General features: G+C 43.0%; 1 protein-coding gene and 1 non-coding gene across 2 annotated transcripts; both read right to left on the reverse strand.

The window, feature by feature from the left end:
- Positions 1–288: 288 nt before the first annotated feature.
- On the reverse strand, positions 289–15,806 carry LOC135559032 (type I phosphatidylinositol 4,5-bisphosphate 4-phosphatase-A-like). The gene is made up of 9 exons (XM_064993343.1): positions 15,656–15,806; positions 15,479–15,541; positions 9,468–10,335; positions 7,989–8,182; positions 7,511–7,617; positions 4,803–4,908; positions 3,270–3,322; positions 2,788–2,878; positions 289–2,603 (listed from the first exon to the last, which is right to left on the reverse strand). The coding sequence occupies exons 3-9, from the start codon at positions 9,583–9,585 to the stop codon at positions 2,460–2,462; spliced, it is 813 nt and encodes a 270-aa protein (XP_064849415.1). The 5' UTR covers positions 9,586–10,335; positions 15,479–15,541; positions 15,656–15,806; the 3' UTR covers positions 289–2,459.
- trnastop-uca (transfer RNA opal suppressor (anticodon UCA)) lies at positions 10,836–10,922 on the reverse strand. Its single transcript has one exon. It is a non-coding gene; the product is annotated as a tRNA-Sec (tRNA).
- Positions 15,807–15,962: the final 156 nt, after the last annotated feature.

Below are 15,962 nucleotides of genomic sequence, written 5' to 3' on the forward strand. Positions count from 1 at the left end.
CATGGGTTGATACATTTGATTTCCATTGATAATTTGTGTGATTCTGTCAGCACATTCAACTATGTAAAGAAAAAAGTATTTAATATTTCATTCATTCAGATCTAGGATGTGTTATTATTTTGAGCAGTGTATAACAACCTGTGAAAGTGTCCGAGTATCTGGACTACTCACCGCTAAGTAGTTGTTTTGTCTTATGTTTGGTTTTGATTATTGTATTGTCTGTTATTGAGATGTATTGTTGTAAACTGTCTTGAAAGCAATTACAAAACAGCCTAAAAAGCATTCTGATATTGTCATAGGTCTTTATTGTGTGTAAACAAACTGAAGAGCGCATCAGCCAGGTTCATGATCATTGGTATCATTAACATGATCAATATTGTACATAAATATCATGATTAAAACATGATCATTATAATAAATAACATTTTAATAACTCACTGCTACTGTAACAGTTCTGTCAAGCAGGGTAACCATCTCAAAGAGCTGTGTGGAAATGTTGTTTGTCTATGTAAATTAAGTTTGTGTGTGCGATTTAAGATTGACACATAGTCCAGAGGTTTAATGGGTTAGTAGGTCATCATATCAGTAACAACTTTCCAGATTCCATTAAAAAGGGTTGCAAAAATAACCCTATTAAATCAACAAAAGTTCTCCAAGAATCAGTCATGTAGTGTTATGCACGAGTTCAACAGAATATCTGCTTAGTAATAATTACTCACATGAACAACATATGTACAATTAAAACAAACTAACATCTGTAATAAAAAATATATATAAACTACCATAATCAGAACCACAGACAAGTTAGTGTTATAGGGTTAGTTTGACTGTTTGAATATGCAGGTAGTGTATTCTCTTCCCTGTTTCCCCACCCTGATAGCATCCCAAATGGTACCCGACTCCCCATTTAGTGCACTACTTTTGCCCAGAGCCATATACGGGCTCTGGAGAAAAGGAGTGCTCTATATAGGGAATAGGGTGCCATTTGGGACGTAACCCCAACCTGAAGGACAGCCTTGCCGAGGCACAGGGTCTACAACAACCACAGCCTGCTTCTGTCATCAAGGAGTCATTTTGGTCATGGAGGGTAGATTTTGCCTGATGACTCAACCCCAATTTAATTCCGCTGCTGTATGGATCACTCCACATGTAAGTCTGAACCTGCCATCCTAGTCATTTGTGCGGATGTCAAAATGACACGATTCATATCAGGCCCAACTCATCGGTTCCTGGGACCAATCAGAACAGTCAAAATGTTGAGACATTTTCAAAGGGTCAGGGAGGAAAGCAAATTCTGACTCATTGTGGAGAAGAAACGTTAGATGGGTAGCCAGGCAAAGATGTACTGTAGTTTGACAATAGCTGGGTAGTGGGCACACTTGGCCAAAAGCCTGTTTAACATGGGCAGCACCACTGAGGGCTTTCGTCATTTTGAGGCTCTATAGTACAGTGTACATCTATGGGTTACACTGACAGCTTACATTAAGCTATTAGCTCTGTGTGTGTGTGTGTCCAGTAAGATTGAACAGCCTCATCTCAAGCTCTCTCTCTAACTGGGCTCTCAAGTGGTGCAGCGTCTAAGGCACTGCATCTCAGTGCAAGAGGCGCAACTACAGTCCTTGGTTCGAATCCAGGCTGTATCACATCCGGCCGCGATTGGTAGTCCCATAGGGCAGCGCACAATTGGCACATCGTCATCCGAGTTTGGCCGGGGCAGGCCGTCATTTGTAAATAATAATTTGTTCTTAACTGACTTGCCTAGTTTAATTTAAGGTTAAATAGAAAATAAAAAACTGCTTCCAAGCTACTTTGGATCAAAGACTGACAGTCCCACAGATTATGCACCATGACGGGCAAGGGAGGGGAGGGTAACTTGGGTGGTGTTCACTTTGCACAGGCCTCATTTTAGCTTAATTTGCCTTTCTAAAATGCTTCAAGGGTTTACCAAAACAAATCATGTAAAATGCCCAAAAACAGAACATGAAATCAGTGTTGCGAAGTAGCAGTCTTTTCCGAGGGTCATGTCATAATTGAAGACTTTCTTCCACCGAGCCATGCCAGGGCCTGAGTGATTAAAAACAGGGAAGGGACAGTAGTTGAACATGTTAAAACTAATTGAACTAGTAATGCAGCAGTCACGCTACTGCTCCTTCGGGAGTAAGTAAATGTTCATCATCCAGTTTGGAAACACATTGAACAGACTGAAGGGAAGGAGGAGGAAAACTTTGTTTTTTAATTTCCAGTTTAAATAAATATTATTTTAAAAGCTCCCCCCCTCCCCTGCTCCTGCGGGTCTCCTCTCCCCTGTTTGTGTGGCTTTGGGGTGAAGTTTCCCCTAGGTACACATCTAGGAGATCAGCTTCCCATCCCACAATCTTAACCATAGCCATTTAAAGGGGGAAATGCAAAACTGACCCAAGATCAGCATCTAGGGGCAACTTCAACCTACACGTGTGTGTCTATGTGAAGTTCTGTAGGGGCTCACTAACACGCATGCAGGCCCAGTACAGAGCCCGGCCCAAGGTAAGGAGTACCAGCAGGATCAGCACGGCCCAGGAGGCATAGATACCCCCATAGTCCTGGGCCTTCACCCACGTACCAGCCTACAGAGAGAGAGAAAGCAAAAGGAGAGCATGTAACATTTTTATTTTTTGCAATGTGTTTAGTGGTGAGAAGGGTTTTTCCTGCCTCGTGAAGGGGCGTAGGCGGTGGACATGGCAATGTTTGATACATCTATGATATGGGTTTGTCAAGTAATGTAGAGTGGACAGTAGAGGGTGTACTCACCACCAGCCCAGCAGTGGAGATGCTGAAAAGCAAGCATAGTAGAAAACACCACAAGCTCCGCCTTCGAGGGTACCTCTGACCAATAGAGGAGCTGCACGTCGAAGGGTGTGGCAAAAGAGAGGGAGAAAATGGACTGTAAACATTAAATAGAAAGGGTAATCTACCTGGAGAAAAATTGTCCCACTTGCTTCAGCTGTCCAAAAGAACTTCATAGGTTTAAATCGTTAGTTGCTGAAGCAAGTCCTACTAATAAAAGGTTGTAAAAGAGTAACAGCTCAGACTTGAGAGGTTGCACACAAGTTAGTAAGGAGCTTATCCTGATGCTTAATGCTACAGGCTAATGGTACAGTCATCCAGCCACAACTATGAGCATGTCCTCCGATAGAACGTCGCCACCAGCCACCACAGGAGAACATTTTGAGCATATTGTATAATCCCTTTTAAATGGATCTCTCCGACTGTGTGGACAGATAGAAACTCACACTTTCTTGCAGTGTGGGCACCTGGCGAGTGTCCTGTCAGTAAACTCTGTCCACTGAAACACATCACAAGACACTTATGTCAATATGATAGAGTATACATCCCAAATGGCACCTTATTGCCAAAATAGCGCACTACTTTTGACCAGAGCCATATGGGTTCTATTCAAAAGTAGTGCACTAAATAAGGAGTAGGGTACCATTTTGGATGCTGTCAGGGTGAGGAAACAGTCAGTGAAGAGAATACATACACACTACTTACATATTCAAAGACACAATCTAACCATGTAACATTAACTTGTCTGTGGTTTTAAATGTGGTAATAGTTTGTTTTAATTAATTGTACAGACACACTGGCCAGTTTTAGGTACACCACCCCATTCACGAAAATGGATTGCTCCCAGACAGTGAGTCACATGGCTATGGCTTGCCAATATAAAGCAGACAGACAGACATTCAATTGAATGTTGGAATGGGCAAAACTTTGAGCATGATATGGTCGTCGGTGCCAGGCGCGCCGAATCCAGTATCTCAGAAACTGCCGCCCTCCTGGGCTTTTCACTCAACAGTGTCTATGGCGACAAACAAACATCCAGTCAGTGGCAGTCCTGTGGTCGAAAGCAGCTCGTTGATGAGGTCGAAGGAGAACGGCAAGAATCGCGTAAGCCAACAGGCGGGCCATAAACAGACATAACGGCGCAGTACAACAGTGGTGCGCAGAACGGCATCTCGGAACGCACAACTCGTTGTTGTTGTCACGGATGTTCCTGTTGCGTCATGCTGATGGCAGAGTCAGGATTTGGTGTAAGCAGCAGTCCATGGCCCCATCCTGCCTGGTGTCAAAGGCACAGGCTGGTGGCGGTGGTGTCCTGGTGTCAACGGTACAGGCTGGTGGCGGTGGTGTCCTGGTGTCAACGGTACAGGCTGGTGGTGGTGGTGTCCTGGTGTCAACGGTACAGGCTGGTGGTGTTTGTGTCCTGGTGTCAACGGTACAGGCTGGTGGTGGTGGTGTCCTGGTGTCAACGGTACAGGCTGGTGGCGGTGGTGTACCGCTGTCCAATCTGCGCGATGCCATTGCGGCAGCTTGGACCAACATCCCTGTGGAATGTCTCCGACTTGTAGAATCCATGCCCGAAGAATTCAGGCTGTCATGGAAGCAAATAAACTGGCCGGTGTATTTGTTGTTCATGTAAGAGTAAATAATACTAATCAGATTATGTTGCACTCGTGTGCATAGCGCTAAATGATTGATTCTTGGAGAACTTGTATTTTTGTTTTGTTGATTTAATAGGGTTATATTTGCAACCCATATTTCAACTGGCATCTGGAAAGAATTTACACTTATTTGATTACCTAAATCACCCAATAAGCCTTAAACTGGACAATGTTTCCAAATCTTAACCACACACACCTCATTTACCTATAGACACAATCAAACATTTGGGCCCTGGTGCCCTTTTGGCGGGAATACGGTGATATTTGGGATGCAGCCTACTGTATATGATGGCTGTGAGAGAGGTGAGGGAAGGGTCATACCAAGAAAGTATTGCTGCAGTGTCCACAGGAGACCCGAGCTCCGGCCGGCTGGGGGTCAGGGCTGGCTGGACCAGGGTGGACCGGACCCAGGTTTATTATCCTCTTACTGGGGGAAGACGACCACATAGCTCACTGATCAGTCTACAAGCCAGTATTCCTAGATTTAAAATGCAACAGAGCGTAACCATACCTGTCAACTACAATGTTAACATTTAAGTCATTTTAGCAGTCGCTCTTTTCCAGAGTCACAGTTAGTGCATTCATGTTTAGAAGGGAAAACAACCTCACAGCACAAGTAGACCCTTATTCCAAATAGCTGCCATCAGCAGAATCCGTGCCAGGACGGCAAAACAGCAACCACATAACTCACTGTTCAGTCTACAAGTCAGTATTCTTAGCCAGGTTTAAATGCTATCGAGCGTAAGTTCCATACACACACCTAACTTATCTGCATTGGGCTATCTGGGTTAGCCTAATGCAGCCCTTAAAGGAAAACTCCACCCAGAAACTATCTTTTGGTATTTGTTTCATAAAAGTCCATTATTGATATAGTCCCAAAATGTTTTGCATGTCAACAATCCAGTTTACAAGATATATAACTTTCAAAATAGAGAATGACAGCCGGTACGAGCCTCATATGATGCAAATCGCGGCATTAAAAAAATGCATCATACAGGCATTATTTCTGTAGTTTGAAAGTTATATATCTTGACAACTTAGTTACACAGGAATACACATTGGGGGACATGTTGTAAGTCATGTCCTACATAGTCCTAGTTCACAGTAATCATTACTTGTACAGTTGAAGTCAAAGTTTACATACACTTAGGTTGGAGTCATTTAAACTCGTTTTTCAACCACTCCACAAATATCATGTTAAACTATAGTTTTGGCAAGTCGGTTAGGACATCTACTTTGTGCATGACACAAGTCATTTTTCCAACAATTGTTTACAGACAGATTTCACTGTATCACAATGGGTCAGAAGCTTACACCCACTAAGTTGACTGTGCCTTTAAACAGCTGGGAAAATTACAGAAAATTATGTCATGGCTTTAGAAGCTTCTGAATGACTCAAATTATGTCAATTAGCCTATTGGAGGTGAACCTGTGGTTGTTTTTCAAGGCCTATCTTCAAACTCAGTGCTTTGCTTGACATCATGGGAAAATCTAAAGAAATCAACCAAGATCTCAAAAAAAATAAAAATAAATTGTAGACCTCCACAACTCTAGTTAGTCCGTTAGAGCAATTTCCAAATGCTTGAAGGTACCACGCTCATCTGTACAAACAATCGTACGCAAGTATAAACACCATGGGACCACGCAGCCGTCATACCGCTCAGGAAGGAGAGGCGTTCTGTCTCCTAGAGATGAACGTCCTTTGGTGTTAAAAGTGCAAATCAGTCCCAGAACAACAGCAAAGGACCTTGTGAAGATGCTGGAGGAAACAGGTACTAAAGTATCTATATCCACAGTAAAACAAGTCCTATTTCGACATAACCTGAAAGACTGCTCAGCAAGGAAGAAGCCACTGCTCCAAACCCGCCATAAAAATGACAGACGATGGTTTGCACATGGGGACAAAGATTGTACTTCTTGGAAAAATATCCTCTGGTCTGATGAAACAAAAATAGAACTGTTTGGCCATAATGACCATTGTTATGTTTGGAGGAAAAAGGGGGAGGCTTACAATCCGAAGAACACCATCCCAACCGTGAATCACAGGGGTGGCAGCATCATGTTGTGGGGGTGCTTTGCTGCAGGAGGGACTGGTGCACTTTACAAAATAGATGGCATCATAAGGTAGGAAAATTATGTGGATATATTGAAGCAACATCTCAAGACATCAGTCAGGAAATTAAAGCTTGGTCGCAAAATGGGTCTTCCAACTGGACAATGACCCAAAGCATACTTCCAAAGTTGTGGCAAAATGGCTTAAGGACAACAAAGTCAAGGTATTGGAGTGGCCATCACAAAGCCCTGACCTCAATTCCATAGAAAATTTGTGGGCATAAGTGAAAAAGCATGTGCGAGCAAGGAGGCCTACAAACCTGACTCAGTTACACTGGCTCTGTCAGAAGGAATGGGCCAAAATTCACCCAACTTATTGTGGGACACTTGTGGAAGGCTAACCTAAACATTTGACCCAAGTTAAACCATTTAAAAGGCAATACTAACAAATACTAATTGAGTGTATGTAAGCTTCTGACCCACTGGGAATGTGATGAAAGAAATAAAAGCTGAAATAAATCCCATCTTTCTTATTCTGAAATTTCAAATTTTTTAAATAAAGTGGTGATCCTAACTGACCTAAAACAGGGAATTTTTTACCTGGATTAAGGTTAAGGTGCATGTAAACTTCCGACTTCAACTGTATGCATGTATGTATATATATATATGCCCTGAGACACTGTTGCCTTGACAGAAGTTGCATCTGCTGCCAGGTAATGTTGTTTTTTGAAGGGACGGAATCATTTCTCATATAACCGTTGTTGTCTGTCTTCCTCCCTCTTTGATTATGTGGCTACATCCCAAATGACAGCCTATTTCCCTATAGTGTATTACTTAATTCCCTATATAGTCCACTATAACCAGGGCCCATATAGCCAAAAGTAGTGCACTAAATAGTAAATATGGTGCCAAGTGGGATGCATCCAGTCTCTCTTTCACACACTCCTTCTCACTCAACCCTCTTCCCTCCCTCTCACCAGTAGGGGCGGGGACAGGCGATCCTCTGGGAGGTGACTTTGCAGATGAGCAGACAGTTACAGGGGCAGCGGACATACTTCTTCCCTGCTGGAGCATTCTTGATGGGCTACAGAGGGAGGCAGAGACACAAGGAGAGGGACACGGAATGGTTAACAAGTTCAATTCCATTTAAAATAAATCCGTTGGCAACGACGCTGGTCACATGAATCTGTTTATTTTCTAAAAGCTCCCACATGGAATTATAACTTGTCCTAACCTTTTATCTTAAATCTAGGGTTAATTCAGGAAGTGAACTGAAATTACACATTCAAGATCAGAGAAGCAATGAGGGAAATTCCAATGTCAGATTACTTCCTGAATTGAAATTAACCCTGACATGCAGGTTTATGTGGTAGGTCACCCACCCAGCCCACTGTATACAACTTGTATGACTATGTCTATTGATGTGATGACACTACAGATAGATATGTCACCCACCGTAGCCTCGTTGCAGACCCCACACTTGACCACATGCTGGTGGATCTTCCCCTCCACGCTGATGAGGCTCTGACACACTCTACAGCTGATGCCTGGCACGCTGCCACTCTCTGGGGAGGTGAGAGGGGAGTACGGAGGAGGGTCCTCCCCCATAAGCACTGAGGGCTGGGTGGGGCTGGGGAAGGGAGGAAAGCCTGGGGGGGTGAACATGAACGTTTTGGTCATTTAGCAGACACTTATTCAGAGTGATATACAATCAGTGCATGCAACTAAGGTAGGAAAGACAACCACATATTAGTCATCGCAAGTAAAACATTCTACAATAAAGCCCTGATTTCGCTGCTAGTTGCCATGGCACCCTAAGCACAATGCGCCTATACATTTGTACATAGTTATTTTTAAATGTTTTTTTTTTAATCAGCCCTTTTGTTTTTGATAACATTGTTTTTATTGCATATATCTGGTGTTTTAGAACCACGGATTTGCAGATTGACTGACAGAATAATACAGATAGTCAGTAGTGCACTGAACCATGAAAGGGTTACACAGAAAGTACTATTCCGTTTTTTACCTTTTAAATCAGGCTTAACAAGATTGAGATTTGAGTCTCGAGTTCCAACAAAAAAGGAGCTTTATAAAAGGACTGCAGGGGCTTATCTCTGTGTGTGTAGTACTATTATCGCGGAAATATGCAATTACCATTGTAATATTTCAAAAACAAAGAATTTAAGGTATTATGATGTGAACAAACACCTGTGTTACTGCAACTCATGCCACTGTTCTGATATTTCCGTAGCTACAGTAGCCCCTCCCCAGACAACAGTAATTGGTCGACGTCTTATCTTGCAGTAATTATAAGCTTATTGAATGGCCCAAAGCGGTGCCAATCAAATCAGGTGCTTCGGTACACGCCTCAAACGAGATTAGCACGCTAGCTAGTTAGCGTGAACATACTGGCGGTATATCTTCAAATGGTGATACAAATATTACTGACGTGTTTTATTTCTGCAGGCCACTATAACATAACACGTGGATCATCAGGATATGGTAACTTGCATATTCTGTATTGAGAAATGGATTATAGCGAGGCTAGCTAGTTAGAAATCTTGCAGCAGACAACTAGCTAGCTCCATGCACACAACATAGTGTTTTGTTAGTTATATCCGTTGAACTATGATGCCTAAACGATAAATGCATAAAATGCTTTAAGGTTATAGAGATATTGCCAGCCAACTAAGTTAACTAACCGGCATGTTTGCGTCAACCGCTAGCTGGCTAGCAACCACAATATATTCCCTAGATAATCAGTGCAGACACAACATCACTATGTTTTACCAAATACGCGCTGTTCATGTTCCTAGCTAGACAGCAACTTGGGCTCTGGCTATCTGGAAATCATAGGAACCGATGAGTTGTCAGCTAGCTAACCAGTCGACTGCCTTGGCTAGGTTGGAGAACATCCATGGCATGTATACTCACTTTGTGGCTTAATCGGTAAACCATAAGGAGCCGAGCCAGGTGACACTCCGCCGTTACCACCCCCAAGACCACCATCTCCGAGATCTGCCAGTAGCGGGGACCTCTCTCCGTCCGCCATACCGAAAGCAAGGCGTGGGGGTAGTAGGACTGTGTAAAGCGATGATATGGAGCCGTTGCGTCTGGGATTGTGCCGGGAAAGTAACGTATGCGTCACATGATCACGAGTTCGCTACTGCGACTCTGTCGGACCATGTACTTACTCCCTCATAATAATTGATCAACACAGCCCACGGCCACAACTACCTTATAATAAAACAATATTGAATAATAACAAACAATACTGGTAAGCTATAGCAAAGAGGGGGTTGGTAAATGTAGCACAATGAGAACAAACCACAAATACACGAGCGTAACACAGGTTGAATAATTGTATTTCTTGAAATGCAAATATATTCCATGAACAGAGTCAAGACGTTATAATGAAAACCATGGAACTCTAATCCATAGTGGCAGTAATGACAATACCCATATTTTCTGCTTCATAACAGAAGATGGAAGCTCTGCACTCACCTGTGCACATTTCTACCTACTCCTCTCAACTCAAGCCTGTTACATGCATTGGTAACAAAAGCCTGCATATTTAGGCCAAGCACAGGCGCAAAGTCCTTTGTAGGAAATGCAGAAAAAATGTGGTGGTGCAGTTTGAATAATATTGGGTATTTCACCCTAACTTGCTATGTCATTCATTGCAGGTTGCTTTGATCCATGAAGCAGATCATGGGTAGAGTGACCTCCAGCCCGTCTTTCACTGTAGAACTGGGCTTTTCCCGCCTGACTGGGTGCGGAAATTGCAGGCCCAGTTTACTGTCTAGACAGAAGTAAGGATTTAATGAGTTGGGAGGGGAAAAGAGAGTGAGACAGAGAAATTGTGTGTTTGTGTCAAACAGACAGTCAGACAGAAGATTTTGTATTTTTATTTACCCAGGCAAGTCGGTAAAGAACAAATTGTTATTTACAATGACGGCTAACCCCGCCAAACCCTAACCCGGACCACGCTGGGCCAATTGTGCGCCGCCCAATGGGACTCCCAATAACGGCCAGTTGTGATACAGCCTGGAATCGAACCAGGGTCTGTAGTGATACCTCTAGCACTGAGATACAGTGCCTTAGACCGCTGCGCCACTCGGGAGCCCAAAACTTTTAAACGAAACAACAAGAGCAGATGTGTAGTTTCAACAAGAGTAGCTATTTATTTCCATGAGCACTATTACAAATGATTTTATTGTTTTAGCCTAGAACATCTATTAGCGAATTCCTATGAATATTATAAGGGGATCAAAGTCTATACATTTGAGCGCTTAGAATTTACGCCCGAAAGGTGGAATTGAACCACTCTGCCGATAAGCAGCTACAGGTTTGAAGCCTGCACCTCGGACCACCGATGCTCATCTGGACAAAGGGAGAGGAAAAGAGGGGATTTTCATTCATGGCAGAGATGACAGATGTTTTAGATAAAACACTTCTCTCCTTATGAAGAAACAAGGAGCATGAGAGGAGGTCAGCATCTCGTAGCAAAGAGTTTTCTGGCTGTGGAGTGATATCCTGGAACTCTTTACAGAAGGATGACAGGCAACTTAGACGGATGGTGTTTGCAGAACAAGGACTTTCTCCTTCACATCATCCAGGACTATATCTGTTGCTTTGGTGTCTGGCAGTTGGATTTTCACCTGAGGATGGGGAAAAAGTTCATATACAGTACTAGTAAAAAGTTTGGACACATCTACTCATTCAAGGGTTTTTCTTTATTTTGACTATTTTCTACATTGTAGAATAATAGTGAATCAAATCAAATGTTATTTGTCACATGCGCTGAATACAACAGGTGTGGACCTTACAGTGAAATGCTTCCTTACAAGCCCTTAACCAACAATGCAGTTTAGAAAAATGAGTGTTAGACAAGTAAAAAATAGAAAATAAAAGTAACAAATAATTAAAGAGCAGCAGTAAAATAACAATGGCGAGGCTATATACAGGGGGTACCGGTACAGAATCAAGGTGCGGGGCACCGGTTAGTCGAGGTAATTGAGATAATATGTACATTTAGGTAGAGTTAAAGTGACTATGCATAGATAATAAACAGAGAGTAGCAGAAGCATAAAAGAGGGGTCTGGGTAGCCCTTTGATTAGTTGTTCAGGAGTCGTATGGCTTGGTGGTATAAGCTGTTTAGAAGCCTTTTGGACCTAGACTTGGCACTCCAGTAAAGATTGCCGTTCGGTAGCAGAGAGAAGAGTCAATGACTAGGGTGGCTGGAGTCTTTGACAATTTTAGGGCCTTCCTCTGACACCGCCTGGTATAGAGGTCCTGGATTGCAGGACGCTTGGTCCCAGTGATGTACTGGGCCGTACGCACTACCCTCTGTCGTTCCTTGCGGTCGGAGGCCGAGCAGTTGCCATACCAGGCAGTGATGCAACAAGTCAGGATGCTCTCGATGGTGCAGCTGTACAACCTTTCGAGGATCTGAGGTCCCATGACAAATCTTTTCAGTCTCCTGAGCGGGAATAGCTTAGCTCAACAGTTTTGTCCTGCCCTCTTCGACTGTCTTTGTGTGTTTGGACCATGATAGTTTGTTGGTGATGTAGACACCAAGGAGCTTGAAGCTCTCAACCTTCTCCACTTCAGACCCATTGATGAGAATGGGAGCGTGCTCGGTCCTCCTTTTTCTGTAGTCTACAATCATCTCCTTTGTCTTGATCACATTGAGGGAGAGGTTGTTGTCCTTGCTCCACATGGCCAGGTCTCTGACCTCCTCCATATAGACTGTCTCATTGTTGTCGGTGATCAGGCCTACCACTGTTGTGTCATTGGCAAACTTGATGATGGTGTTGGAGTCATGCCTGGCCATGCAGTCATGGGTGAACAGGGAGTACAGGAGGGGACTGAGCATGCACCCCTGAGAGGCCCCGTGTTGAGTATCAGTGTGGCAGATGTGTTGTTACCTACACTTACCACCTGGGGGCGGCCCGTCAGGAAGTCCAGGATCCAGTTGCAGAGGGAGGTGTTTAGTCCCAGGGTCCTTAGCTAAGTGATGAGCTTTGAGGGAACTACGCTGAGCTGTAGTCATTGAATAGCATTCTCACATAGGTGTTCCTTTTGTCCAGGTGGGAAAGGGCAGTGTTGAGTGCAATAGTGATTGCATCATCTGTGGATCTGTGTAAATTGGAGTGGGTTTCTGGGATAATGGTGTTGATGTGAGCCATGACCAGCCTTTCAAAGCACTTCATGGCTACAGACGTGAGTGCTATGGGTCGGTAGTCATTTAGGGAGGTTAACTTAGTGTTCCTGGGCACAGGGACTATGATGGTCTGCTTGAAATATGTTGGTATTACAGACTCAGTCAGGGATAGGTTGAAAATGCCAGTGAAGACACTTGCCAGTTGGTCATCGCATGCTCGGAGTACATGTCCTGGTAATCCGTCTGGCCCTGCAGCCTTGAGAATGTTGACCTGTTGAAAGGTCTTACTCACATCGACTACAGAGAGCGTGATCACACAGTCGTCCGTAACAGCTGAAGCTCTAATGCATGTTTCAGTGTTACTTTCCTCGAAGCGAGCATAGAAGTAATTTAGCTCATCTGGTAGGCTCGTGTCACTGGGCAGCTCGCGGCTGTGCTTCCCTTTGAAGTCTGTAATAGTTTGCAAGCCCTGCCACATCCAACGAGCATCGGAGCCCGTGTAGTACGATACAGTCTTAGTCCTGTTTTGACGCTTTGCCTGTTTGAGGTTTCGTCGGAGGGCATAGCGGGATTTCTTATAAGCTTCCGGGTTAGAGTCCCGCTCCTTGAATTCAACAACTCTACCCTTTAGCTTCGTGTGGATGTTGCCTGTCATCTATGGCTTCTGGTTTGGGTATGTACATACACCTTAGCCAAATACATTTAAACTCAGTTTTTCACAATTCCTGACATTTAATCCAAGTTAAAAATTCCCTGTCTTGGGTCAGTTAGGATCACCACTTTATTTTAAGAATGTGAAATGTCAGAATAATATTAGAGAGAATGATTTACTTCAGCTTTTATTTCTTTCATCACATTCCCAGTGGGTCAGAAGTTTACATACACTCAATTAGTATTTGGTAGCATTGCCTTTAAATTGTTTACCAGAGGACATCTCTCCAAAAAGTACGATATTTGTCCCCATGTGCAGTTGCAAACCAGAACAACTGGTGCCTCCTGCTTTAGTTTGTGCTTGTGAGCAGGAATCAGGAGGATAGAATTATGGTCAGATTTGCCAAATGGAGGACGAGGGAGAGCTTTGTACGTCTCTGTGTGTGGAATAAAGGTGGTCTAGAGTTTTTTTCCCTCTGGTTGCACATTTAACATGCTGGTGGAAATGAAGTAAAACGGGTGTAAGTTTCCCTGCATTAAAGACATCAAAACTATGAAATAACACATATGGAATCATGTAGTAACAAAAAAATTGTTAAACAAATCAAATTAGATTTTTCAAAGTAGCCACCCTTTGCCAAACACACACAGAGAGTGTACACAAGCGAGCCAACAACAAACACAATGATCAGTGAGACGTGGTAACCTTATTCTCTATATAGTGCACTACTTTTGACCAGGCCCCATAGGGCTCTTGTCAAAAGCAATGCACTATGTAGGGAATAGGATGCCATTTGGAATGTACATACTTAGGCTGTGGCCGGCTGTCTGTGAGGTCATCAATCTGCCATCACTCTGTCACCTCCTCCTCATTCCAGATGGCATTACTGTCCTTCTTTGCACAGTCTTGTATACCTCCAAAATGGCACCCTAGTTCCTATGTAGTGCACTACTTTTGACCAGAGCCCTATGGGTCCCAGTCAAAAGTAGTGCCCATAAGGAATGGGGTGCCCTTTTGTCACTTAAGAGGTTGTTATTGCCCTGATATAAGCCATTTTGGTAAGTTGGTCAACCATTGTTTGTAAGTGCTGTGATAAAATACTGTGTAAAACAATGAAGTTGAAGAATGTATGTTTGTTAGTTAGCTAGCCAGCCATTCCATAAATGTTTCAAATTAACTGCCAATATGCCAACATTTTATTCAAACAATGCCCTTCAATCCAGTCATACACTGGCGGAAATCAGTGATAGGCCATCAGACTGCTAAAGCGATCACTAACTCGGAGAGGCTGCTGCCTACATTGAGACCCAATCACTGGCCACTTTAATAAATTAATCACTAGTCACTTATGCAATGCACTCTAAATAATGCCACTTTAATAATGTTTACATATTTTACATTACTCATATCACATGTATATACTGTATTTTATACCATCTATTGCACCTTGCCTATGCCGCTCGTCCATCACTCATCCATATACTTACATGTACATATTCTCATTCACCCCTTTAGATTTGTGTGTATTAGGTAGTTGTTGGGGAATTGTTCGGTTACTTGTTAGATATTACTGCACTGTTGGAACTAGAAGCACAAGCACTTTGCTACACTTGCATTAACATATGCTAACCATGTGTATGTGACAAATGCATTTTGATTAGACTTCAATTGTAAATGAAACAAGCACTGATATTGTATCATGTAGCCTAATAACACTCACAGCTCTCCAATAAAACAATAATTGAGAAATGTATGGTCTGTTACCGTAGATTTTAGATGCTATTTATACAGAAAAATGGCATAAAGCCCATTTAACTGTATAAGGATATGACAATGCTTTTTTTTGTTGTTATTAGATAGAACTATTGTCAATTACACTATTTCTGATATAACACATGCCTTACTTTTATTTTCCTACATAAGTAAAATCAGGAAATGCATCACCTATGCCTCTACTGCCATTAATTCCAAATTTAGACTGGTTTTGGATTTCTCCCAAACAATGGCTTCTATTTTCCCCGCATTCTGGAACTTTTATGGGTTATGACATAGCCCCTCTAGTAATTGAATAGGATCTCTATGGTTTTAGCAGCTTATCTCAATGATGAACGTTAGCAATACCTTACCTTACAATCATCTTCATCATCCTCGTCCTGCGTGGATAAGAGGGCAGAGAGGTCTTGTAGATTCTGGAATTATGACCCCCCCCCCCCGTTTGTGAAATAATTCACGTGCTCGAGCAAAGGCTCCCCGGCAAAGTTACTGCTAGCATTTTGCAACAAACAATATCGCTGGATACTTACATTCTCGAGCTAAACTTGATGGCTAATATAACCTCAGTGTACCTAAAATAGGCGAATCAACTTTGTCTAAACAAAATACGTTCACAGCGACAGCATGATGTGCCAGTCCCAAAAACGGGGAATGTGTTGGTCGTATTGCTGTTTCCTGGGAGACGGTTGCTCAGCTTTTTGTCGATGCCATGGAGACCGTGACGACGTCGTCTCCTTTTAGACGAGTGGGAGTGGCGAGAAGCATAGAACGATACTATTACGTTCTAATTATATGAGTAAAACAGAACATGTCAGACTGGCACTCGTACTCAGATCT

Source organism: Oncorhynchus masou, chromosome 17 (assembly GCF_036934945.1).
Source record: "Oncorhynchus masou masou isolate Uvic2021 chromosome 17, UVic_Omas_1.1, whole genome shotgun sequence".
NCBI lineage: Eukaryota > Metazoa > Chordata > Actinopteri > Salmoniformes > Salmonidae > Oncorhynchus > Oncorhynchus masou.